Source organism: Cryptomeria japonica, chromosome 5, assembly GCF_030272615.1.
Source record: "Cryptomeria japonica chromosome 5, Sugi_1.0, whole genome shotgun sequence".
Taxonomy (NCBI): domain Eukaryota; kingdom Viridiplantae; phylum Streptophyta; class Pinopsida; order Cupressales; family Cupressaceae; genus Cryptomeria; species Cryptomeria japonica.
The window spans coordinates 599,952,414-599,978,743 of record NC_081409.1 but is presented as its reverse complement, the minus strand read 5'-3'; the positions used below and the strand labels follow the sequence as shown (position 1 = coordinate 599,978,743).

General features: G+C 35.5%; 1 protein-coding gene across 1 annotated transcript; it reads right to left on the bottom strand.

Moving 5' to 3' along the window:
- Window positions 1-17,374: 17,374 nt before the first annotated feature.
- On the bottom strand, window positions 17,375-18,201 carry LOC131068753 (17.8 kDa class I heat shock protein). Its single transcript, XM_058004006.2, has 2 exons — window positions 17,923-18,201; window positions 17,375-17,814 (listed from the first exon to the last, which is right to left on the bottom strand). Exons 1-2 carry the CDS (start codon window positions 18,107-18,109, stop codon window positions 17,546-17,548), a joined length of 456 nt encoding a protein of 151 aa, XP_057859989.2. The 5' UTR covers window positions 18,110-18,201; the 3' UTR covers window positions 17,375-17,545.
- Window positions 18,202-26,330: the final 8,129 nt, after the last annotated feature.

Here is a 26,330-nt window from a genome sequence, read left to right as displayed (position 1 = left end):
GTTGTTTGTGTTGAGTTGTCCTTGATCAGTGTTTTGTGCATATGTGTTAGCATTTGGTGCAGCATTTTTGAGATTTTTCATGTTCTGAGGATTTCCAAATAATGCAAGCACTGGTTGCTTAGATTTGGGATCATGTGATTCCTTGTTGCCTTCATTTCTGTTGTGAGTCCAAAATCGAGATTTGTCAAGGTTGGTGTTGTTCTGGTTATTGTAGTTTGATGTGTTTGTTCCTTCCTTGTAGAATTTGAGTGTTTCCTTTTTGACACATGCTTCTTCTACTTGAATGCCATTTTCAATCAATTTAGCAAAAGATGGTATGCATTGAAGTTTTAGTCTGTAACTCATCTCACCGTTCAGGTTATCGATGAAGATTTCCATTTTCTCCTTTTCAGGAATATCTCGAGGATATCTGGGGACCATGCGTTGCCAGCATTGAAGGAATACCATGAATGTTTCGTTGTTCTTTTGTTTGGTATTGCAAACATCTAGCATGGTTATGGCATGTTGGATGTTGTAGGAATAGTGGGTTATGAATTTGTTAACCAACTCATCAAATGATCTGACAGGTGGCGAGATTTTGGATAACCATTCCATGGTTTGCCCTCCCAAGCTTCTGGGGAATAACCTCATTAAATAGGTGTCATCATGAGCAAATTCCAGGCTCAGTGTGCAAAATTCCCAAACATGATCTCGGGGATCACTTTTCCCATCATATTTATCAAATTTGGGAACGTCTGAGTTTGGAGGAAAAGGCACCATGTTCAAGCTTCTGTCAAATGGGTAAGGACAGATTTTGTTCAAAGAGTACCGCATTGTTGTCCCTTGTTGCATATCCTGTATTTGCCTTTGCAACATTTGCATTTGTTGAGTAAGGGCTGCCAAAGGTATATTGTCATGTCAAGGAAAAAGTTCTTGCCTTGTATTGGTTCTTAGTTGAAAAGGTGTGGTAAATGGTATATGTTGCCCTAGTGTTTCTAGTTCAGGTATGCGCATTTCTGGTATGCGTTGTTCTAGAATGTGTTGCTCTGGAATATATTATTCAGGTATGCGAGTTTCTTCTTCTCTGTGTTGTTCTTGATATGTATATTGTCAAGATCCAGTTTGAAAAATGTTTGCGTCTAAATCTTCGGGAAGTTTAACGCCTTTGCTTGTAAGTATCAACAGATATTTTTCTTTGTCATTTTCCATGAGCTTTTCTACAAGTTTTTGGAAGGAAGGGTTTTCTTGACATTGCCGAAGAAGGGCTTCAGTAATTTCAGGTTCTTTTACTGGTGGAACTTCGAAAGGATTTGATAATCTTCGGTTCATACTGGACTCAGCGTGTGTCTCGCTTTGTTTGTTACTTTGAGAGCGAGTAACAGGCATTTTAGTAGAAACTTTTAGTGATGAAAGGAACAAAAGCCTCTTCGATGTGTTGCTCGGGTGTTGGTGGTTCTAGTCAAGATGTGTTATATGTGATGCACTCGTCGGGCAAGAATGTTGGATTGATCTTTCCGCTGCGGTTTATGGTTTGATTAAAAGCAGACTTTTGACAGTATGCTCTTATCTTCAAAGGTTCTTTGTCAAATTCGCTAGATTTGTTTTGAATATACCTTTTGACATGATGAAGGAATACCCGATGGGATTTGAAGAGTTGACGATTGATGTATAAAAACTTATTTCTTTTGATGAATTTGGAAAAACTAGGTTGTTGTTTCTTCAACGTGATGTTACGATAGAGGTTCTTTCTTCTCAGAATAAGGGGATTAGTCATGCATGAGTGATCAATGGTTTCCTTTGATTTGTTTGGATTTAGTTGATTCTTGTTTTGAAAAATTTCAAATCTTACTTTATCAGAGTGAAGGTTTAGATGCCCCTTCACGACAAAGCGTGTCAAATGATGTGGATAAAAAGCTTCCCGATCTGGAAACTAGATTTGATAATTTGAGAATTTTAAACAAGTGTTTTGAGATAGAAATCCGTAAGATGGTAAAGGATTCTATTGATACTGATGATGAAATTTTTTAGATTATGATAGGAGAGACGTCCTCTATTGTGCGATTTGTTTACGATTCTGACAACTTTTGTTTTGACACAAATTGAGCTCAAGAAATAGTTTTAGTGGTTTGTTTGTCACTCTGGTTTGATGAAAACTGATGTTGGACGAAAAAAGGATGCTAAAAATGTTTTTGAAATTTTGAAATTTTTCTTTCGGTTAGCTCTTCGTTTTCCTGTTTTGGATTACGCACTAGAACAGAGTCTACATGCGCTACTGAATTTACTTGATGCACTAAAAGAATGAGCACACGTGCTAATCTGCCCTTAGACACGTGATAAAGTTCGGATTTTGTGAAAATGGCGGTCTAACAGTTTCAAAAGTTTATGCGCTATCCTGGGTCTTCTACGCGCTAACTTTTAAACTGTATGCGCTAATGTTTCTATGCCACGCGCTAAGCTGTTTCTTCTACGCGCTAAAGTTAGGACTGTTGAAAATTGTTTTTGAATTTGTTTAAAAAATCTACACGCTATACTGGGTCTGTCACGCGCTAACTTTTAAACTTTATGCACTAATTCTTGGTACCTACGCGCTAAGCTGTTGCTGCCACGCGCTAGACTGTGTTTCGAATGCGCTAAAGGATTTTATACTGTTTTGCCTAATGATAAACGCTACTGTTTTAACTTCACATGCTAATTTGAGGTTTGAATGCACTAACAAAAGTCTTCCAGGCGCTAAGATGTTGTTCTTATGCGCTAGACTGCTCTGATTTTTTCGTTTGGGTGATTTCTTGAGGTTTTTGAATTTTGTTGAGAAATTTTCAAGTGCGATGGATGATTTTTTGAAGTAATAATTGCAAGCACGGCACAAAAAGAACAACCATTTTACTTAATCTAACAAAAAGTGTATGTTCTGCGAGGATATGTTCAAATCCCCAATGTTTTAATAGGTTTGGATACAAGTAATACACTTCAGAAAGACTCTTTATTCAAGGGTCATAAATAACATCATAGCCCACTAGTCTCGATACTCCGTCAGCTCAAACAGCCGTGTCACCCCCTAGAGGGCACCCATTTTTTTGCCTTTTGCCAGAAATTAACCCAAAGTGAATTGCTTCATAGTTGAGTAGTTATCTTGGGAGATATATGGTGAGTAATCTTGGGGGCAGATTCTTCCCCACCCTTGCACTATGATGTTATAAATGTCTAGTTATTGACTCGGCTCAAAGTTTCTATTTCTATGGTTCGTAATCAGGCTTCTTGTTCGGCCGTCAGTGATAAACTCCCTAAGGAGGCTTCCCAACCTTTAGAACAAAAGCTTTACGTATCTCAAGGATACTGGGGGAAGGCTAATCACTGCGCGTAACCATTGAAAAGGACTTTCGTCACTTTTCACATTTGATTATAGTGGGTTGGAATTCTTGGCGTCAAAGCCGTTCCCCACTTAGGTCGTTCCCTTCACACTGGCCATAAATGGCTTTAAGAGTTGATTGCAACTCTTCGGGAAGGCAGACCTGCTAAAGGTTTTAATGCTTGAATTACTGAAAGCTGTAAGAGTGGTCTGGATTTTTGATCACCCAGTTAAGGGGAGAGCATATTCCTTCCACTTTCGAGACAAAACAATCAATTGGGTTTATTTTATCCTTTCAAATCAGTGATTTGCTACAATCTATGCAGAGATGTTGCTCCACAAAAACATGATGTTCCTTTTAATTCTTAAAAGAAAGATTTTCTGATCTATAAAAAGGAAATGGTCAACAAAGCAAATTTCCGAATTGGAGGTCAACAAAAGAAAGCGTTTTTTTTTTTTTTAAAAATAAAATCCTTCGCTCCATCTGCAAGAAAATGTTAGGATCCTGCAAGCAAACAAAAAAAGAGAAAATGTTAGATGATTTGGGGGACTTCTACAAGTCTAAAATTTCAGTTCGGTTACAATAAATTTTTTTTTGTTTTTGTCTGTGATGTGCTACAGAATGGACTGTACGCGCTATAATAAAAGCCAGATGCGCTAAACTTATGTTCCTCTGCGCTATACTGTTGCTGGGATGCGCTACTCTGTGTGCTGAAAGTGTTGTTCTGTCTCTTTTCTTTCTCCCGCGCTCAGGCTTGTAGGAAAATTTGAAATATGATGCGCTAACTTTTGAGTTTCACGCGCTGGATGATGGACTATAAGCGCTGAACTGTGAGCTGGATGTGCTAATATGTTAACTTCATGCGCTATTTTGTGTTTTGCTTGCGTTGAGACCTACAGGAAAATTTTAGAGGGTGTCATGTGCTAAAGAAAGGTTTTCACGCGCTAAAGTATGGCTCCCACGCGCTAAACAGTAAGCGGGATGCACTGGACTGTTAACCAGATGCGCTATGGAATGTTTCCGACGTGCCGATTCCTGTTTCTCGTGGACCTGCAAAAGTCATTAATTTGAAAAACCAATTTGTTATTTGGGGTCGGGCCCCACGGTGGGCGCCAAAAATGTATGCGGGAAAAGTGGGCTGATAAAACTAAATATGTGAAAATATTTCAAAATACTAGTCCACACACACACATGACTTCTTGGTGCAAGCTATGGAGTAATAACGTGTTACTCAGCTTCCCAAGGAGGGTCCCATGGTTCTCTATCTCACAATGTCCCTCAAACCGATGTTTTTGCTCTCAGATCACTGAGCAAAATGGTTTAGGGATGGCAAATGCAAGAACGAGGGATGCACTGATAGTTTTTAGGATGAGATGTGTTAAACCATGTATGATCTTAGAAATGCAATAAACTAAATGATAAGGTGACAAGATTAGTATGAATACTATCCTAGCATACTATATTTAATCTATGATTGAGCTAAAATGATAAAGAAATTATTCTAAACATGCATATTAGTCTAATTTCTGATCTAAAAGAGGCTAAATGAGGAGCATATATGAAATGAGAGCTTGAAAGAATTTGAGCATAAGTGTAATGCTTCAAATTTGAAAGATGATTGTTAAGAATGGAGGAATGAGAGCTCTATTTATAGCAAAAACAGGGCAATGGATGGTCAGGATTGAATGGTTTAATCAAGGGTTGAGTTTGAAAGTTGGGGATCCATGTGCATAATTGGCACCAATAAAATGGTGACAAGTGTCAACATAGGATTGGGTTGAGAGAAGAGGTTGGAGGCATTAAAGGCCTGAGAAGACCTCATGGTTATCTAAAGGCTAAGGGTCAAGTCTAAATTAGGCTTAACCACTGGATTAAGAGTTAATCCAAGGATAAACCTTTGTGCAAATGATTAAGAGATAATAATGGTCAAAGCATTAATGCCCTGATGAGACCTTTGGGTTGGGTAGAGGTTGAGTCAAAACAAATGTTTTAACCATGTAGGAGGGTTTGAGTTAACCATTAATGGTTATTGGAGACTTTGGGGATTAAGTGGTTGAAGGTTGAAAGCCTTCAATGGTTATCAAAGACTTTGAGCCATTTAGTGGTTGAAGGTTGAAAGCCTTTAATGGTTATCAAAGACTTTGAGCCATTTTGAGAAGTGACTTCCCTTTGCTTAGGGATGTGACAAAGTTTAGAGGAGGGTTAGGTTAATTAGAAGTGACTAGAAGATTCTAGAAGGGATTAGAAAGGGGTTTGGGATTTTGCAAGTGGATGAAGGGATAATAGGATTTAATTGAAATAATTTAATTCAATTCGGTTGCCATTTGGGGAAATTAAATAAATTAGATTTATTCAATTTAGGATAACTATTTAATTAAATTTGAATTTAATTAAATGTGGATAGGGGGGGTTTAATTGAATAAAATGATTTATTCATTAAATGGGTATAGTGAATTTATTTAAATAAATTGAGTAATTTATTTAATTAAATAGAGGAATGTGGATAATTTAATTAAATTGGATTTAATCAAATAGAGAAATGAACCTAAAATATTCATTTAGGAATATGGTCATTTTTATACGTCTACAACCATTTGTCAACCCACTCTTGTGATTCACATTCTTCCCACAAACAATACATGCATGAAGAGAAAAAACATACCATCTATCTTGTATAAATTACCAGTGAACTTGAATTTGAACTCATAAATGAGTGCATGTCACTTGATCCTACAACTGTACAACAATCTAGATAGTTTTCAATGTTAGATTCAGTGATCAACCAAAAATATCTATGAACCATTGACGTACCTGGATTATCTAGACCCATTGTAGACTTACACCATCACACAATTGTTTCTACATCTATAAACTCAGCACCACCTTCGTACTTCAATTATTCTCTAGCTAGGGCTCTTTTCACACATGCTCCTGCACTATCGTGCTCTCCCTTACCATGTCCAGCCTCAGTGAAATTCCAAAAATGTTGTACACTGCTTGTCATATGAATCCTTGTCAACCAGTAAAATATCCTTTCATTCTTGAATTGTGTGGTGCAATTATCTGACCATATTAAGTGTCGGTTGTATCATATGTTCCTTTCCCTTAAACTATCATAGAAAAATTTAAAGCATCCTTTCGATGAATGAGTACGATCGTCACTTATGTAGAAGTGATACTCTCTTATAGCCTTTCTATCCTCCTCTATGCTATCATCTGCATGCATGAATGCTATGTGTACAAAAATAGAAACTTGTGGAGAGTGATAATACATAGATTGCACTTCAAATTGAGGTTGTAGTGTATAATTTTAAGCGAAATCAACAATAGAGACAATGGTGCCAAGAGGAAATGTGTCCTTACATAACTTGAATTGCTCATCTAACCATTGAGCTCTATGTGTATGCATTATGTACTCATAAACTAGTTTCTCTTGAAACATTTTCATAAATTCAGCTACACATATATCATTTTTACCAGCTGACATCTCTTCAAATCTTTTCCATCTTTAACTCCATATGTGACTGTCTTTTATTTTCCAAAAGAAATTAGTTTCGTACCAATTTCATGTGTGCTCTCCAAATGTATGCATCTTGGTAAATGTTGCAAACCACCACATATAGCACAAGAACCTTCCAAACAAGGCATCTTATAATAAATGCAACCATCATGTCTATTACATAGTACACTTGAAATAAATCCTCTTATCGACTTAGGAGGTGCTTGTATATTGCATTCCTGCAAAACATCGTTAGTGTGAAAAGTAGAACAAATATGATGAAAAATATCATAGTGCATGGAAAATTCAATATGCATCCTACAACAACACGTGGTGCATACATGATTAATCTTAATATAAAAAGGTTTTATCATTTCAGAAAATCTTTGAGAAATTCTTACTTGAGGAAACTTTTGAAGAAATCTTTCATAAAATTTAGTTTGAGTCATATATCCAAATAGTGTTTGGCATGTGGCTCATGATTTTTAGACCCAATTCGGCTTCTAATAACATCTCTTTGGTTGGGCGAAACTCTTGTGTTGTCATGCCAAAAAATTTTAATTAATGTTCTTAGTGCATCAACAACAACCTTGTCTTTGAGTGATAGTCTACTCGAGAACGCCCAAAGAGAATTATTGTTAGGTTCCTCTATTTTTTCCAACCTCTTTAATTTTTTACTCAATGTTGTTCTACTAATGTTTAATGACTTACTTGTTTTGCTTATCAAACAATCTTTTTTTAATTTCTTGCTCATTATGGTTGATGTAATGACATGTCGAGTAGCATTAGAATCTTTAGTACGTGATTTTGAGCCAATAGCTTGATATGCATCAAATAGATTTCTCACAATAGTTTTTTCACTGTTACTTTTAGATGATCTTAGGCCTAGAATTTTTATTGTCTCTCTAAAATTCAAATTTTTAATCATTTGAACAATTAATTGACATCTTGCAGTTTGATTTAAGTTTTCAAAATAGTTTTGCCATATTCTTTTAACCATTCTCCTACAAGTTCATTCATTCATTTTATTGGGCATTGGCTTCAATATATTCTCATCAATGTCAATTAAATACTTTGGTTTCCTACGAATGATTCTAGGAGGTGTTAACATTAGTGCATTATGTACATTCAATTCATCAAATAGAGAAGGTGCATGTTCATCATTTGATTTATTATTTAATGCAGTATCTTCTTCAATTGCATTAGGTTCATATGGTAAATCAAATGTCTCTTCTTCAATTGCATTAGGTGCATTATGTTCATTTGGTAAATCGAATTGAGATGTTAAGGATGACATACCTTCTTCTCCCATTGTTCTTATGTCATGTAATTTCTTCATACGTTGCCTTTGTCTTTCTTTTCAACCTCTCGTTGTTCCATCATTCCTTGCTTGTTCTTTCCCATGGTTGATATCGGTTGTATAAATAGAATCATATTACATATATATGTAAACAAAAGTTCATAAACAAACAAATAACCATAAATATGCAGCTTATCATTGTTTTTTCAAATCAAACTATTAAACAATCACAATACTATTGACAAAACTAATAAGAACAACAATTCAATTATTTGAAATCATGCAAAAACAAAAAATTCACTTACTTCTATGTATAAAACAGTGATAGAAGTGCAGACACAGCTCCAATGGGGCCTTCAATGACCTCAAAAACTTCTTTTGAGGTTGTTGAGGCTCTTGGGAAACTAAAACTATGTCTCTGTACTGCATACGCGCTACATTAATAACCGCGTACGCGCTACATTAATAATCGTGTACGCGCTGTTAGTCCATAAAATGTTGGCAAGCCCAACGATATTTTTTTCCCATTCTATACTAATAAGTAGCGCGTACGTGCTCCTAAGCCTAAAAAATGTTATCGCAGGGTAGAAAATAATGGGCTCAGTACCCGTACATGCTTACAAGTAATAAGTACTGCGTACGCGCTCCTACACCTTAAAAAGGTTATGGCAAGGCAGTGAACTAATAGGTTCAGTACCCCATACGTGCTATTGGTAGTAGAAAATATGTGAATGAAAAGGGAGCGAGGGAGAGAGAGAGAGAGAGAGAGAGAGAGAGAGAGAGAGAGAGAGAGAGAGAGAGAGAGTAGGGGGGAGGGAGAAAGGAGGGGGTGGAAGGAAATGAGGGAGAGAGGGAGAGAGGAGAGAGAGAGAGAGAGAGAGAGAGAGAGAGAGAGAGAGAGAGAGAGAGAGAGGAGAGTAGGGGGGTGGAAGGAAATGAGAGAGAGAGAGAGAGAGAGGAGGGGGTGGAAGGAAAGGAGGGAGAGAGGGAGAGAAGAAGGAGAGGGGAGGGAGAGGAGAGGGGGGAGGGAGGGGGAGGGGTAGGAAGAGAGAGAGAGAGAGAGAGAGAGAGAGAGAGAGAGAGAGAGAGAGAGAGAGAGAGAGAGGGGCAGGAGGGAGAGGAATAGAGAGTGAGGGAAGGAGGGAGAGGGAGAGAGAGGGAGAGAGAGAGAGGGGGAGGGAAGGTAGAGAGAGGGAGAGAGGTAGATGGAGGGAGAGAAGAGGGGGGAGGGTGGGAGAGAAGTAGGGGTATGAAGGAAGGGAGAGGGAGAGTAGGGGGAGGGAGAGAGAAGGAGGGAAGGAGGGAGAGGGAGAGAGGGAGAGAGAGAGAGAGGGGGGAGGGAGGGAGAGGTAGAGAGAGAGAGAGAGGGAGAGAGAGAGAGGGAGAGAGGTAGAGGGAGGGAGAGAGGGGAGGGAGGGAGAGAAGAAGGGAGGGACATATAACGACACCAAATAGCACACCGTAGGACCTATAATGACACCAAATAGTTTCCTTAGGGGTCATAAGACACCATATGACCCCTTATAACACCATATGGTGTTGTTATGTGTTGCATGGTGTCTTAAGGGGTCATATGATGTCCTAAGAGGTCACATGACACCATATGACCTCTAATGACACCTAAGGGGTCATATGGTGGGCTAATAAAATGATATATTAAATTTAAAGTTATGAATAGAACATCATACAATAGAGCATCAGTAGTTTAGTTTTGATATAGCTAAGTTAGACAATTGTTAGCATAAGAGAGACTCCAAGTGAACAAACAACGAGGCTTCGATAAAAAGCAAGTGTAAGAGCTTGACCTAACCCTAAGAGTAATACCTAAGTTCTAAAACATATGATGCTATTAAATTTGCAAGGTTATAGGACTGATCTCGATTGTGACTATAGGAATTACAAAAGAAGAGAAAGAGGGATGGGGTATGGGGTATAGAGGAAGGGAGAAGGGGAGAGAGTGAGAGAGAGGGAGGGATGGGGTATGGAAGAAGGGAGAAGGGGAGAGAGAGAGAGAGAGAGAGAGAGAGAGAGAGAGAGAGAGAGAGAGAGAGAGAGAGAGAGAGAGGGAAAGGGAGAGAGGGAGAGAATAAGGAGGGGGGAGGGAGAGGAAGAGAGATCGAATCCAGAACACAATATTACCCTTAGAACACAATATAACCCCTAACAACATCTAAGGGTTCATAGGGTGTCCTAAGGGGTCATATGACACTATATTATCCCTTAGCACACCATAGGACCTATAACAACACCAAATAGTGTCCTAAGGGGTCATAGAACACCATATGACCCTTTAGAACACCATATGGTGTTGTTATGGGTCATTGGTGTCCCGAGGGGTCATATGACATCCTATAACCCCTTAGGACACCATGTGGTATTGTTATTTGTCGTATGGTGTCTTAAGGGGTCATATGGTGTCCTGTTAGGACACCATATGACCTCTTGGAAACAATACAACCTCTAATGACACCTAAGGGGTCATATGGTGGGCTAATAAAATGATATGTTAAATTTAAAGTTATGAATAAAATATCATACAATAGAACATCATACAATAGAACATCAGTAGTTTAGTTTTGATATAGCTAAGTTAGACCATTGTTAGCATAAGAGAGACTCCAAGTGAACAAACAATTTCATGGGTATGTACTGTTCCAAGCTGTTTGACAAGTGATGCTCATCATATGCTACCACTGCCGTGCATACAACAAACTTTAATTTCTTTAGGTGGCAGGTGTTGTGTAACAACATGGGAACTCTTGCATACCCACCACTATCATTCTCCAGGACATCATCTATGTTACTCTCCCTCTTTCTCTTCCTACCAATTGTTTCCTTCTGAAAAGCATATTGTAGGTACTTTGACTCATCATGTTGCTTTGTTGACACTATTTTCCACATCTTCTCTGCTCATTAAAAATACATTCGAGAAGAATATTGCTGCAGGTTTCCTTGTTTGTCACGGTAATGCACTCGTGGTTCAATTTCAAACCCTATTACTCCTATTCAATATACACACACAAATCCATCATTCAATTTTCTTAGGAGAGCATACATGATAAAAATCAAAGAGGAAGTTGCAGACAATAAATAAATTCACTTACTTCTATAGAAGTGCAAACACAGTTGCAGTGGGGTATGGAGGGAGGGAGGGAGAGAAGAAGAGAAAGAGGGATGGGGTGTGGGGGAAGGGAGAAGGAGAGAGAGAGAGAGAGAGAGAGAGAGAGAGAGAGAGAGAGAGAGAGAGAGAGAGAGAGAGAGAGAGAGAGGCACCTTGTATGCATTTTAGAGGGGGATACAATACACTTATATGTGTATATATATACTTAATATATTATATATATATACACACACACACATATTATATATACAATATCATATTATATATACAATATCATATTATACACATATTATATATTACATATATTATATGTATATACACATATTATATATATAATATCATATTATACAATAGCGCGTATGCGCTGTTCATAGTAAAAAGAGCGTGTACATGCTTTTTAAACCATAAGTACCCCATACACGCTTTTGACTGTTTAGGCTTGGAAATAGGCCTGGACGACAAAGCTATGGTTTGGAAGTTTGATTTCCCTTCATTTCTCTCATTTTTGACGTGTTTTATTTTATCAACTTGGTTTATCGACTTTGTCATCATCAGGTTTAGACTTCATCAAGTGGGTATTTCTAAAATTGCCACCATATTTTCACCCATCTTCTGAGCTTCCTAACCATATAATTTTTTTTCAATTTGAACAACAATAACATATTAGTATTGAATTTCTTTTACCAGTGTCTCCATAGTTCTCACAGACATAGGTGCACCATTTTTTTAATAACTTTTGATATACTTATCCAAATTTATAAAAATTTATATATTATTGTAGTGCACTTGATTCTTTACAATTTAAAAATAAATAAATTGTATTTTCGATTGTTTAGTGCAACTTATGCTTTGCGCACGAACAGGTATCTAATTCTTCAAGATGTGCTCGATTGGAAAAATCATTAAAAAAAAAAATATTCAACAAAAAATTACAAAAAAATACACATCTTCTCTAGTGGTCACTCTTAACTATCTTTTTGCCAAAGGATTTGTCAAAATACTAAATCTAACTATGACTTTTTGATGCACACGCCAGACACTATGTTATGTTTTTCAAAAAAAACCAGGGTCTGTTTTTCATGCGTGAAGGATTTGACCCCCTTAATCTTATCCAATTTTGAAAAACTTTAGTAGTTTGGAAACTAGATTCAGAGTACTACAATATTTGTTTTTTGATTATCTTCATATATTGAGTGGATGACTTTCAAATTTTGCCTCCAAGTTTAGGTTCAGCTGATTTCAGAAAAAAAGTGTCCACTTATACCCCCTTTTTTAACCACCATCTTTGTGCACTTACCCTATTTATTTGTATATATATTCGAATGATTGTGGTTATATATCTTGTGCTTTTGCGCTCTTAATTTATTTTTCTTAGTCTTATTCCTTCTCTTATTCTTTTTCATATTTTTGTTTAGTTAGTGTGGGTGGACACACACACACACACACATATATATGTTTATGTATATGTACATATATATTTGATTAAGTTTGCATGTATGTATGTATGTATTAATTTTCTTAGTTAGTGTGGTTTTTTCTTTTGTTGCTTGTTTACACACACACACACACATAGACACACATTTATATTCTCAATTTATCTCTTAGTTGCTGTTTTTTTTTTTTTTTTTTCCTATTTATTGGTGCCTTTTTGTTTTTTTTCCTTTGTTTTCATATATATATAATTGTGTTTATTTTGGGTTTTTAGTTAGCTATTTTATATTGTATTGATTTTCTTCTCTTTCATTGATTATTGTTTTGTCTTTTGATTTATTTATATTTTCTTTTGTCTTTTTTCTATTTCTTTTCTTTTCTTTATCTTATTTGATTTATTCATTTTTTCCATCATCCTCTTTAGTTGACAGTTGTCCTAACTTGGTACCCTCTCTCTCCCTCCACCTTTCTCTCTCTTTTTAATATGTCTTGGTTTGCAACCTTACCCATTTTTATCCTTAAGCTCTCTATCATCTTGATGATGGATCACAGAGTGTGATCCAAAACGTTGATGCAAAAATTCTCACACAATCAAATCTAGAAGCATTCATGATTAATCATATAAATTGTGGAAATCTACTCATGTTTACCTTTATTGCCACTTTTTTAAAACATGAAATTTTTCTTTGTCATCATTCACCACACATCCTTTAATGTTCAATTTGGACTTTGTGACTGTTTGCATGGGTTTAAAAAAATGCATATAACTATTTAAATGTTGCTATACATGTCATAAAAATGCATGCAACTATTTTCCAAATTTATGAGTATACTGCCATCATTATAATTTAATGTATGTGTTCTTTTCTCTACTTCAATATTCACATTTTTTTTGTTTATGTGATTTTGACCAATGATCTTCCTTACTATGTGAAGGTGAAGTTAGGATCCCATGGTTTTGATAAAGGTGTTATTGCAATTATCTTAGACATGCCACATAGTACTTGCAAATTATTCTACAACAAGCTCACCCATGCAATCCAAAGGAAAAAGTGTCATAAGTCACATGCTAGTTATTATCTCCACTTTGCAATTAGCAAGGATGAAATCATCCATCTCGTGCAAGATGTTTCTCTACTTTGTTGTGGTACTACTTGTGTATTTCTGTTTGTAATAATTGATTGTTTCTATTTTTAGGTGCTCTATTCTCAACAATTTTTAGAATGTTGCATATAAACATTTTCCAATATTATCATTTTTGTTCAAAAACTAATAGTCAATTGGAAAATTCAAGTAAAATGTTGAAGAATCATTTTAGGTCTTTGCTTGAAAGCTTCATGAGTAATGCTTCTCACATATGAATGCATGTGACCTCACTGGATGTACCCATTCTTCATTATCAACATCCCCTAGATGTATTATGATATAAATGGACAATTGTGCCTATGCAAGATGGGTTTTTGTAAGCCACTACTCATGAAAGATGTCAAGGAGATTCAGATAATATTAACATGTAAGATTTTCAAAATACTATTTTACATAATGATATACTATAGAAAATACCAAATGCATAAATAAATGACAAAGTTTTGAATTATCATTCAAACTCATGGTTGGTATCACACTGGTGATCTGGTTAGAATACAGTTACATTTTTTAGAGTTTTATAAACGTTTCCTTTATTTTTGTTTTTTTATTGTCCCTCTAATATTCTCAATGAAACAAATTTAGGAAATAGATGTTTTTCCAAAAATATGCAAACTCAAATAATAAATAATTATTTAATGTAGATGCCAAACCCTACTGAAATTAATGTTGACTAGCGAGATAACAATCTTACAATCTTTCAAACTTTTATCAATCAAAATATAAAACTAAAAACAATTGATCCTTTATCCCATAAACTGAAGTGAATTTTGGAGCCCTCAAATGAGGGAAATATGACAAACATATGTTCTTTCTCAAGATCATTCAATCTCATTCGCATTTGAGCTATCTCAAGTTTGATTTCCCCCTCTTTTTTTCTTCAACCTTCCAATAAACATCCCAGTTCCAAAGTTTTTCCATTGAGCCTACACAAAAGCAAGAATAAGTCTGTACGTTTCAATAGAATTCAGAGGGGGTGACCAAGCAATCTGCAACTTTGCCTTTTTTTTCAACAACATTACCTACTCTCAATCCCCTGTTTTATTGAATGCGACATCAGTGATAATTTTTGCTTCAGAATAACACACTTGAAATTTGAGCTGATAATATTAGTGCCAGTAGCCTCCAACCCTTCAATAATGAACCAGTAGTTATGTCCAAGAACTCTTTTATATGCTTGAAGGTAGATTAAGATTACGATTTTCAGCATGCTTTAGTGTCAATTCAAAAACCAAGTTTGAGCTTTGTCTTTCCCAAGAGTTATCTTCCTCTATATTGTTCCTTGGCATACATGACCCATCAATCTGAGCGGCTAAATGAGGGGCACCTATTTCAATCTCTGCATATAGTAGTAGAATAGCAAATTCTTCTGGTATCCTTGCACAACAATTATCATCCAAATTCCCATGCATCTAACGCAAGTGACGAAACTAGGGGATCAACAAAGCTTGGGAAATCTTCTTTAAAATGCCATTATTACCCTCGCTATCATCTAGATTTCAACATTTGGCATATATGTCTACTAGAGCACTGCAACCATAATATACCCCAAAACCACACTTCTTTGAAGCATTTTGTCCCATGCCCTGTTTTATCTATGCTTTTATACTTACATACATGTTCGCCAGAGCATTTGTAAACATAAATTTTTTCTACAAATGGATGTTCGCCTCTGATTCCTTGAGAGGCCTCCTGGAGGTACATGAGGAGTGGGTAGCCACCATTTATTTTCTCAACTTTGTTGATTGGAATTACCCTTTAATGCATCTGCCTCTAAAACACTAGTTGAATTGTAGTTTTACAATATATTATAGAATTCAACACAAACTTTATGCTCAAGTTACAAGGCTCGGTAGATTTGCAACAGGAACAAACTGAACTACTGATTTGCTTTTAATTCTATCCTCCTCCTCAGAACGTATGAAAAGGTCACTACCTATATTCCTTATACTTTCAAGAATGCCCTTTTTTTAATGAAAGCTTAGCAAGCCGACCTTTCAAAGATTACATCTCTTTCGCTACTAGCATCATTTTTTCCAAAATATTTCTTCGTAGTTTCAATTTGATCCTGCAATTTGCTTAACCCTGAGATCCTTCATTTTGAATATAGCCTTGGTATCGACCACAGTTTCGAACAGCTAATAATGGTAATAATGGCATTCCCTGGGATGACATCCTTTTGAGGCATTCTGTTGAGCAACCTATGAGGCATACTGCAGATGCTTCCACCTTTTGGATACATTTATGTTAAGGCATTTGCAAACATAATCTCAAGAAAAACACTCATCTATCATTTATATTTCGATGGATGTCCATACAATGTCCCAACTTCTGTTTTCTGTGCTCATGGAGTTCTTCACTTGCCATTACCCTATTTCTTCATTGGACAGTCACAAAAGCGAATTTTCAAAATCCAAAATCCTTTAATATCCTCGGAGTGAAGCCCTTATACACTATTCCACATTTTATATGCTTGAAAAGGATAAGTTGAGATTTTAAGAATTCTCTTCATTAAATGAGTTATTGCTAATTTTGCACATTTCCATATCAGATATTAAAGGGTACATTTGACATTTTTTTTTGTTAGTCTTTTTATGCGATTTATAGCTACTGTTCTAGCTTCTGGATAGTATAGAGGTATGTTGTGGGATTCATTATGCATACCTCCACATCAGATACTAAAAGGTACATTTGACAATTTGTTTTGGTTGTCTTCATATGCAATTTAACTGCTTAAAGATGTCCCAATAACTGTGCATTACAGCCACCTCAAAAATTGCAAATGCTATGGATACCAATAAAGTTACACAACTCTTCCAATTAAATCATTTTTTGGGTTTTTTTAAGGATGGTAATTAAGAGGTTGGATAAGCAAAAAGTGAACAATAAGAGCATGGGCTCTTTCCCTATTCTATATTTTGTGTGCCTGAAATAATTAGTTGAGATTTTAAGTGACCATAAGAACTATTGCTGTCAACAAAAGAGATCTAAAAACTTATAAAACCTCTCTCAAATAAAATTTCCTTTCCTTTCTTCTTGCTTTAATTTTCAAAATTCTAAATCCTTTAATATCTTTAAAATGAAGCCTATATACACATTTTATATGATGCAAAGTATTAATTGAGATTTCAAGTGTTCAACTTTTGGCCACTAAAAGAACTCTAAAAATTTATAAAACCTATCTAAAAAGTTTTAGTTAGTTTGAAAAAGGCTAAATGGAACTCTAAAAATTTATAAAACCTCCCTAGAAAGTTTTAGTTAGTTTGAAAAAGATTTTTTTTTTTTTAATAAATTTTTAATAGATATTTAGATTCTATTATATTTTGAAGGTTTCTTTAAAGCTTCAATTCAATGAGAAAAATGACAGGGCAGAATTGATATATTTTAATTAAAAATGAAAACCCAAATAATATTGACTAGAAAAAGAAAAGAAAGAACATGACTAAGAAAAGTTCAAATTTTATAAAGATACTCCCACTAAATGACGTTTATTTAATTAGCTGTTAAGAATTTGTAAATTATAAGTTGGACAAATCCATAGTACAATAAGAGAACAAAAAGCAGTTTATAGTAATATTTAGGGAAAACACCTGAACATACAAAAAAATAGAAGTTACAAATTCAGAAGGGAAGCCAATAGGCTGCCAGAATTATTTATTTAATAGTAATTACTGCGGTATCTCCATTTTCAATTCCTCCAAACATGAAAACATTCTCCTCAATTAACCAGATATTTCAATCGATTTTACGTTTGGCTTCGGCTCCGGTTGCTTTGGCACTGTCACCGTCAGCACTCCATTTTCCATGGCAGCTTTAACTTCTTCGACTTTTGCATTTTCCGGCAGTCGGAATCGCCTCAGGAATTTGCCCCGCGAGCGTTCTACTCGGTGATATTTCTCGTTCTTTTGCTCTTCTTCTTTACTGCGTTCTCCGCTTATCTGCAAAATTCTTCCATCTTCCACCTCTATTTTCACCTCCTCTTTCTTCAGACCTGATAATTAATAAAAAAAGTAAACCCTATCAACACAAATGCAAATACAACGGCCAAATATAAGACTGAAAACACAAATCCAGGAAAATCACCTAAAGAAACCGCTACCTGGCAGATCAGCCTTGAAAATGTGAGCATTGTCAGTCTCTTTCCAGTCGATTTGCGTATTGACAACAGCAGCTGCATCCCTCGCGAATTCTGAGGAGTTGAAAGCTCCGAGAGGATCCCACACATCAAGAGAAAATGGATCAGACACGTTTGATCTCCTACCGAAGAAGCTGGGAATCAGAGACATTCTCGCTCTTTTCTGAAATAACTACAAAATGTAGATCACTGGTTTTCTCAAAATCTCAAATTCGTCTTCTGTGTATGCTGAAGTGAGCGTTGCCCGGGGCTGATTTATAGTACACGGTGGAAAAGTCTGGAATTTTCGAGAAAACACTCGCAGTTTTTTTTCGCCCACGGGACTGCTCTAGTTCTTTCTACAACAATCTTCACTTTTTCGGTCCTACAGAGTTAAATTATATCTAATTAATTAAGGGGTTAGCGGAAATGCATACTAATGGAAATTCGTATAAGATACTCTGAATATGGATAAACTTAAGGGTCGTCTTTATAGATATAAAAGAGTTTTTTTGGAAAAATGTTGAAAACAGTATAATGCCATTTAAAAGTGCTCTTGTTTATTATTTTTATTACTAGTATATATATATATATATATATATCTTAAATTTTAATTTAATCTATATAAAATTCGTGAGACATATCCTTCTCTAGGCATCCATCTAATCAATTTTACATCTTTAAGTCAAATAGATACTTCAAGAAGGATATCTCGTTGAATTTTATATAAATTAAATTAAAATTAAAATTATCATTTAATTTTATAACAATAATACTTTAAAACAAATGAAATCAAAAGGATTAAAAGCCACCAAACCATTCCACATTTACCACATCCACGAGACTAAAACCACAATCTTTTGCACTCAATTTACTTTCAGTTTGTAGTGGAAATCGAAGCAATTATGAAAATTTTATTTTGTCCATCATTACTGAGGCAACAAAATTTGGTGAAAATGGCATTTAAACTGTGAAACTACAAATCTCATGATCTTGGCATAGGATGCACATTTGTAGATTTTAAAGATCAAATCATCTGGTTTACTGGCTCTTCTTCAAATCTTAACATAAATATGTAATTTCATGCAATTAATTGTATTTTGTACCTAATTTTTCTACACTTTCGTAGCTTTTGTAAACTTGTGATGATAAACATAACTTATAAAATTAATGACCATGTAGCAACTTAGATATTTATTAATCATCCCAGTATTTTTCAGAATGGTTAATCCTATAAAATTAATGACCATGCAACAACTTAGATATTTATTAATCATCCCAGCATTTTTCAGAATCGTTAATCCTATTTATTCATTTTAGCAAACGTTTCAAAGGAAAAATCATAAAAAACCAGAACTGTTGCTAGGAAAGTGCATAAAGAAAAGGAAAAAAATAGGGTACAAAAACAGAGGATGTAACCACAACCTTTTCAGCGTCCCTTTTCGTTCTTTCACCTCAATTGGCCTCCTTTCCCGTAAATTACAAGAGGCAAACATACACCTCAATTGGCCCCTTCCTCTTAAGGAGAGCTCCTTGAGTCAAATTATGGAAGTGTCCCCATCATGCTTAGTCTGGGAAATCTAGAAAGAAAGGAATCGTAGGCTATTTGAAGGCAAATCTAGGAGGCAAGAATCAATCCTAAACTCAATTGAATCAGCAATAGTGAACTCAGTCAATTGCAAAATAGCTTTCTCTCTGGATCAGTCCAAAGTCTTCTCTTCATGGGATGAAAGTATCGGGATAAAGTGGCAAGGGATCAAAATTCCTCCATCCTTTGGTAAAAAAATCAATGCTAGAAAAGATGCAACCTGGTCCCCTCCAAAGCCTGATTGGGTGAAATTAAACTTTGATGGGGCCTCCAGAGGTAACCTAGGCCCCTCTGGAATAGGTTACATAATCAGAGATCATTTAGGAGCAATCATAGGGAAAATGGCAAAGCCAATCCCACCAGACACCAATAATATAGTAGAATTCATAGCTCTGCAACTTGGTTTGATGGACTGCATCAACCATGGCTTAAGAAATGTCTCAGTGGAAGGAGACTCAGAGATAGCAATAAATGCAGTTAAAAAACTCCAAATTGGAGACTTCAAGCAATTTTAGAGAAAATATTAGAAAATTTGACTAGAATTGAGCATTATGAAGCTAAACATATCTACAGGGAAGCTAATGCAGTGGCAGATGCCTTATCAAAAATAACAACTCAAGGAACTTTCATTCACTAGTGGGAGCAGAGTGATCGCCTTAGTGGTAAAGCAGATCAGATCTTTCAGTAGGTTTCGTCCATTTAGAGTCTTGGAAAAATGCTTTTTATTATCTTGATTGAGGCAGGCAGATTTTAGTTTTTGTATTATTTTTTACTCACACTCCCTTGGCGGGTTTGGGTTAATGGCTATATTTATTTTGAACTCAAATCTCCACTTAGCCCTGGGTTTTGTGGTGGGTCCGGTTTAGCTTCTTCCAACCTTTCGCTTAACCTAACTAAGCTCTAGATCCTATCTGCGCTTCCCGAAGCTCTAGCTGGCTTCTGCCGTCATTTTGTACCCTAGGTATGTGTTGTTCGTAGGTTTCTCTTTTTATCTGCGCTTGGGAGATTTGGCTTGCCTAGGACAATTATTCTCCACCACCTTCGCTGGAGTTATTAATGCAAACTCGTTCCTCATTATTAGGTGTTGAGATGTGCGCCCCTTTATCCCGCTGAAGCATTTTCTGCACGTTGCTTTCATTTCTATCCTGCAAAAATCTTCTCATTATTCATACTATTTTTCTTTTCTCTCTTTTTGGTTTTTTCTTTGATTAGCCATGCCAATTAAGACACCGTTTGGATTCATTATGAGTGTCTACCCAAGGCCCTCCTCATGCTTTGGTGCAGATACTCCCATTTCCCTCTCGGCCTCCACTCGCCAGATCTCTTTCAGAAAGATCACGGATTTGAGACTGAAGCGTCTCCTCATTCATGTGGACCCTCCAGTTCTCCTAGCAGTAAAGATGATTTTGGGTAGCGCCCATCTAAATAGGGAAGAGTACTCGCGAGACAACACCAACATCTCATCTAGATTTGTGGCTTCTTTGTTGGACCAAAAGCTACCTAAGCAAGTTGTATGGAGCCTCACTAAGGAGCTCTTTCCTGAGGAAATTCTTCAGGAATTCCAAGAAATACTGAATAAGGCCCTCCACGACTCTAGGGAACCTCAGCCAAGCGACTAGATTATCTTCAATGCTCATGGAGATCTCATCAAATATTATCCTTTCTTGCTGGATTTGAAGGGGAAAGATTTGGACAGACACTGAGTCTTCGCTAGAGTTGGTTTGAGCTACCTCAAATGGCAGTTCCTAGGAGAAAACCCGAAGGTTCAGGGAAAAGAGGAAGATCTCTTCCAATTTGCAAGACTCAATGGAATCCTGCCCCTGAAAGCTGCAGACGTAGAGCCCCAAGTCGACCAAAATTGTAGGGGTGGTTCAAGTAGAGGTCGTTGGGTCTCTAGTCATGGTCATGGTCGTCCAGGAGGCAAAGGTTGAGGAAGAGCGAGAATTGATCTGCCCCAACCTGATCCTCCCAGTGCAAGCTAGGCTTTCTTTTCGATGCTGTGAATTTTTTTTTTCCTCTAAACTTAATCCAAAATCGTATATAGCTTATTTTGGTTTCTTATTATGTTTAAACTCTTTGTTGTCTAGGCAGTTGGGAATCTGCCATATAAACCTTTTAGTTCTATTATCTTAAGACTGCATAATTTCATTGGGATTTAAAAAAAAGAGTATAAATCATAATGATAATGGTTTCCTGCCTGTTTTGGAAACCATTTTTTTGTTGGGATTGCTGAGAATAGGTTTTTATGCTATGTCTCTCAGCTATGAAGTTATTGTAATTATTCCAAATTAATGTGAATCTCGCCTCTGCCTTTATCGATAAAAAAAAAAGCATACATCCTCAAGAAACTATGAAACAAAAGATTAAGACTCATCAAGAAGCAGCTGGTAGGTGGTGTGGCTAAGATTCAGAGAGATAATGAGAAAACTGAACCTTTTACTGTCTTTTTATTTGCTTTTATAGATCTAACCCCACTATTCCACCACTCTGTTGACAAAAACTCATTAAATTTTTCCATTCCTTTTAAAATTGTCCACTCTTTGACGTGTTTTAGTCAACATTGATGATTGACATCTACTGCAGATTATGGTTGTGAGGGTGCATTAAGGGAGACGTTTCAATTGAAGGCGTTAAATTGTAGTAACCACCACGCTGCATCTGTCATGCCGCCACTGCCAACCAACCTACCAAGCTTTGGAAGACATGCATGCAAATGTCAAAACTTGCTTAAACTGATATTTTGCTTACGGACAATATGAATGCCATTATAGGTTGCCTCTCGGAGAAAATATTAGTATTATTTTAATTTTTTATTTTTTTAATTATTCATGGGTGTCTTTATGGGGATGATAGTATCATTCACAAGCTATCAACATTGGACAAGTCTAGTTAAAGAGAATCAACCTTGGGACCAATATAGGAAGAACCCAAAGCTCTTAATCAACTATGCCACCCATTACTTATAGTATTATTATTTAATTTTTTTATTATTATATTGTGATATTATTTAATTATTTAGATAAATATATTTTTACTAATATATTATTATATTTTTATTATTATTATCTTATCATATTACTATATTACTATATTATAATTATATGATTATTATATTATTATGGATATAACGAAGGCAACTAAGTTAACACATTTCCTTTTTATTTTGTGAACACAAGATTTTAAACCCTATTGCTCTAAGTACTAAACAATCGTGATGTAACAATGGAGCATCAAAAAACACATTATTAAAAGTTCACTTAACAATTGAAAAGTTTGACTTAATCCAACCTTTCAAGCTTCTTCAAAATATCTATGGCTAATAATTTAATTATTTCAAGATTTATATAAGTGGAGTTTACAAACACTTATTTGATTGTCAAAGGGCATTTGGTTTAATGACAAAGTCCATGTTGTAGGCACCTAGCTGTGTTGAGTTCAAATCTTCTATAATAGAAAGAAAATAATTTTTTGTTAAAATTATTTGATTTATTTTAAATATATAAAATAATTGAAATGAAATGTTACCTTGATGTGAGATGACTATTACTTGAAATTTGAGGATGAGTCTATGGGAACACCAAATTAGTTAAAATCATATGATAGAGAAATGAACCAAGGGCACCCACATAAAATCATGCAAAATAAAGAAGAAAGAAATACCACACATCTTTTATACTTATATTTTGCTAGAATTTTGATGTGGATGCAAATCTACATGAGCAAGGATGTCACAATAGAAATAAAAATTAATTAAAATTTTCAAAGTCAATTTTTGAACTACACACAAATTTGATAGAGTGACTAAACATTCTAAAGTCAATTTTTGAACTACACATAAATTTGATAGAGTGACTATTAATCATATAGCACCCCTCTTCCTCTCCTTGTCCCCTTGATTTTGAGTGTTCCTCAAGGGGTATGCATGAATCAAGGAGAGATGAAAAATGTATAAAAATAAAGGATTACAACAAAATAATCTATGCAAAAAAAGTCCAAATATAAGCATTTATAAAATAAGTATTAGTACATAAAAATTTGCATATAAGATTCATAAATCAAGTATGAAAGTTTCAAGTATTATAAATAGATAAAATTGAAATCATGAAAAAAAAAAATGCAAGCATGATACAACTATATGTGTGTTCAATCATTGTGTATTTAAATGAAAGATGAAAGATAAGATTGCTTTTGCTCTCAAGCGAGAAAACGATGAATGAATGCACACAACTTAAACAAGTAAGCACCAACCTAGTCATCTAAGTGATAAGATCAAGTGAAAGACATGAAGAACATCACGTAGTGGAACAACATCAATTAGGAGATGTAGTAAGAAATGGAAAGAATATTATGCAAAGGGAACCATAAGAAAAATCAAATAAATTTTTATGTTTGAACAATGAGACCATTCTATATAATATCATAATACATGAGATAAATATGATTCAGTAATATAATTATATAAAAAGTTGCCTTGTAATGGTGACACTTTACATTTCGTACTTAGAGGCAAATATTCCATCCATGTGAGATGTAATCTTGAGATGCTTCTTCATTGAAAATGTCTTAACAAATAATTTAGTAGTGTATATTTTAATTTTCAAAACAATAAAGTATATTTAAAACTCTTTTCAATTCTATAATAAATTTTGAATATTTTCATAGTTTAAATTTTCAACATTTTCCTAGTTTAAGTATTGAGTCAATTTATCTTCTCGTGTCTAAAGACTAAAATTTTAGAAAAATCATGTCTTTTTATGTAAATAAATCAAGCAATAACTAATTCCCTAGAATAATATTATGGCACTAGCTTACCATGAAATGGTTTGTTTGTGAAATCTCACTTAGTACAATTGTCTTTAGCATGATTAACTATATTATACAGGAAATAATATCATAAGAAAATTATTGAAACAATATTTTAGAGGCCAAAGGTGGTATATTCGAAATGGAGAGCGGGAGCGGGAGAAGGTGTGCAACTAGGGTTTCTACTGGGGAGGCATATGAATCTGAGGATGGCGAAGGCAATGGTGGGGGGGACGATCCTTCTTTTCCCTCTTTTCAAGCTCTGTTCATGCCTCAGTTCCCTTGTTTCGGCCCCCATGTTTCTTCCTTTTGTCTTGTGGACTGGGTGTTCTATATTTTCGCGGAGATTTCAAATGGTGATTTGGGTTAGGGTGTTGCGAAGGCGGCATAGGTGTTTTTGGATAAGACTGATGTTGATGATCTTTTCTGGGGTGTTGTGCGATGACCCTTGCTCCGAATGGGTGTTGGCATCTTCTCTATTTCACGTAGGCTGATGTTTGGATGGGCGGTGTTGTCCTTGGTCCTGTTGATGACTGTTTTTGACACACCCACCAACAGTCAGGTAGCCAATGTGAACACTCACCACCTCTCCTGAAAAGAAATGAATTTGGGAAAACTCACTACCCCAAGGTCTCTATAGTCGAGTCATGATGGTGATGGGAAACTCAATGGTTGATGTGGTTGGACCTGTTAAGGGGCCTGCTAGTTGAAACTAAATCTCTCTAGTTGTGAATGGTTGAACTTCCCCCTTTTTTTGTATTTTATGATTTAAGATTCTCTGGAAAATAAAATGCAAAAGATAGGTCAAGGAAACGAGAAAATAACAATGAAACCAATACAATAACAACTTAATGAACTACTTAGTTAGTTCCCTGTAATCCAAGAAATTATCAAATATCATCCAAGTTAGCATTCAACAACAAACCTCCAGTAAGCCTACAAAATCATCAACAATATGACCTATCACAATAATCCTCATACACCACTGACGTGCGCAATATGATTCATAAAGTAATAAACGAAAAGATCAAACCATGTTGCTAACTCCAAATAATAGGCATTACCAGAATACACAAAACAATTTCATAGAATATAGAAGTAGATTAGGCAATCTACAAGTCGCTTCTTGTATTAATCTCAATGAATGTATAACAAAAATAACTGAACTTCTTAACAATCTGCAAAATACTCTAAAAATCTCTAAGTGGGCCACAAATCATCAATTTGGGGACCCTTACAAATGAATCCAACATCTCAATTTATAGAAGTTCTATGCCCTATTATCTAGGAAATAAACCTAACCTAAATTAACAACTGAAACTAGGAGTCACAGTTAACTTGCAAGTTTTTGCCTTGATACTCCACTTAACAACTACGAAATAGGGACTGCATGAGCAATACGAAGACCATGCTGGGTGAGCCACATTTTTGTAGTCACGCAGGATTTCTCTCAAAATTGGAACTTGAGTAGGAGCTGCAACTGAAAATACAAAATTAAGGATTTATGAAAAAGATTTGCTATCTTTAGCAACTATGCGTTTATTCCTTATTCCTTGGAAAAATCTCTATAATTATCAATTATACATGCAACTGCTTGAATAGGAGGATCAACTACATGCTTAAATCTAAATTTATATTTCTTCAACACTTCATCTGCATGCTTCTTTCCTTTCTCTAGTTCCCCTATTGTCTCTGCCACCTCTTGACACTGAGTGATCAAGTACGTGTACTTGTGGACATGAGGGCAACATCAAATTGGGCCGAAGGTCCTAAGTGTTGAGCCTCGTATGCATCCCACTGATTCAAAACTTGTTGTTGTTCCATTATCCTCGTACTAGTCAGTCCTAATCCGAAGGCTCCAAGCATACTCTTTACAAAATTCTCATATGACAAAATTTCCCTAAGAAGGGGGACTCGAATCTTTGCCATATCCTTCATATACTGCTGAAGCATTTCAATCTTAAGCTCCAACATGTATACATAGGACTGTAAGTTTTCATAA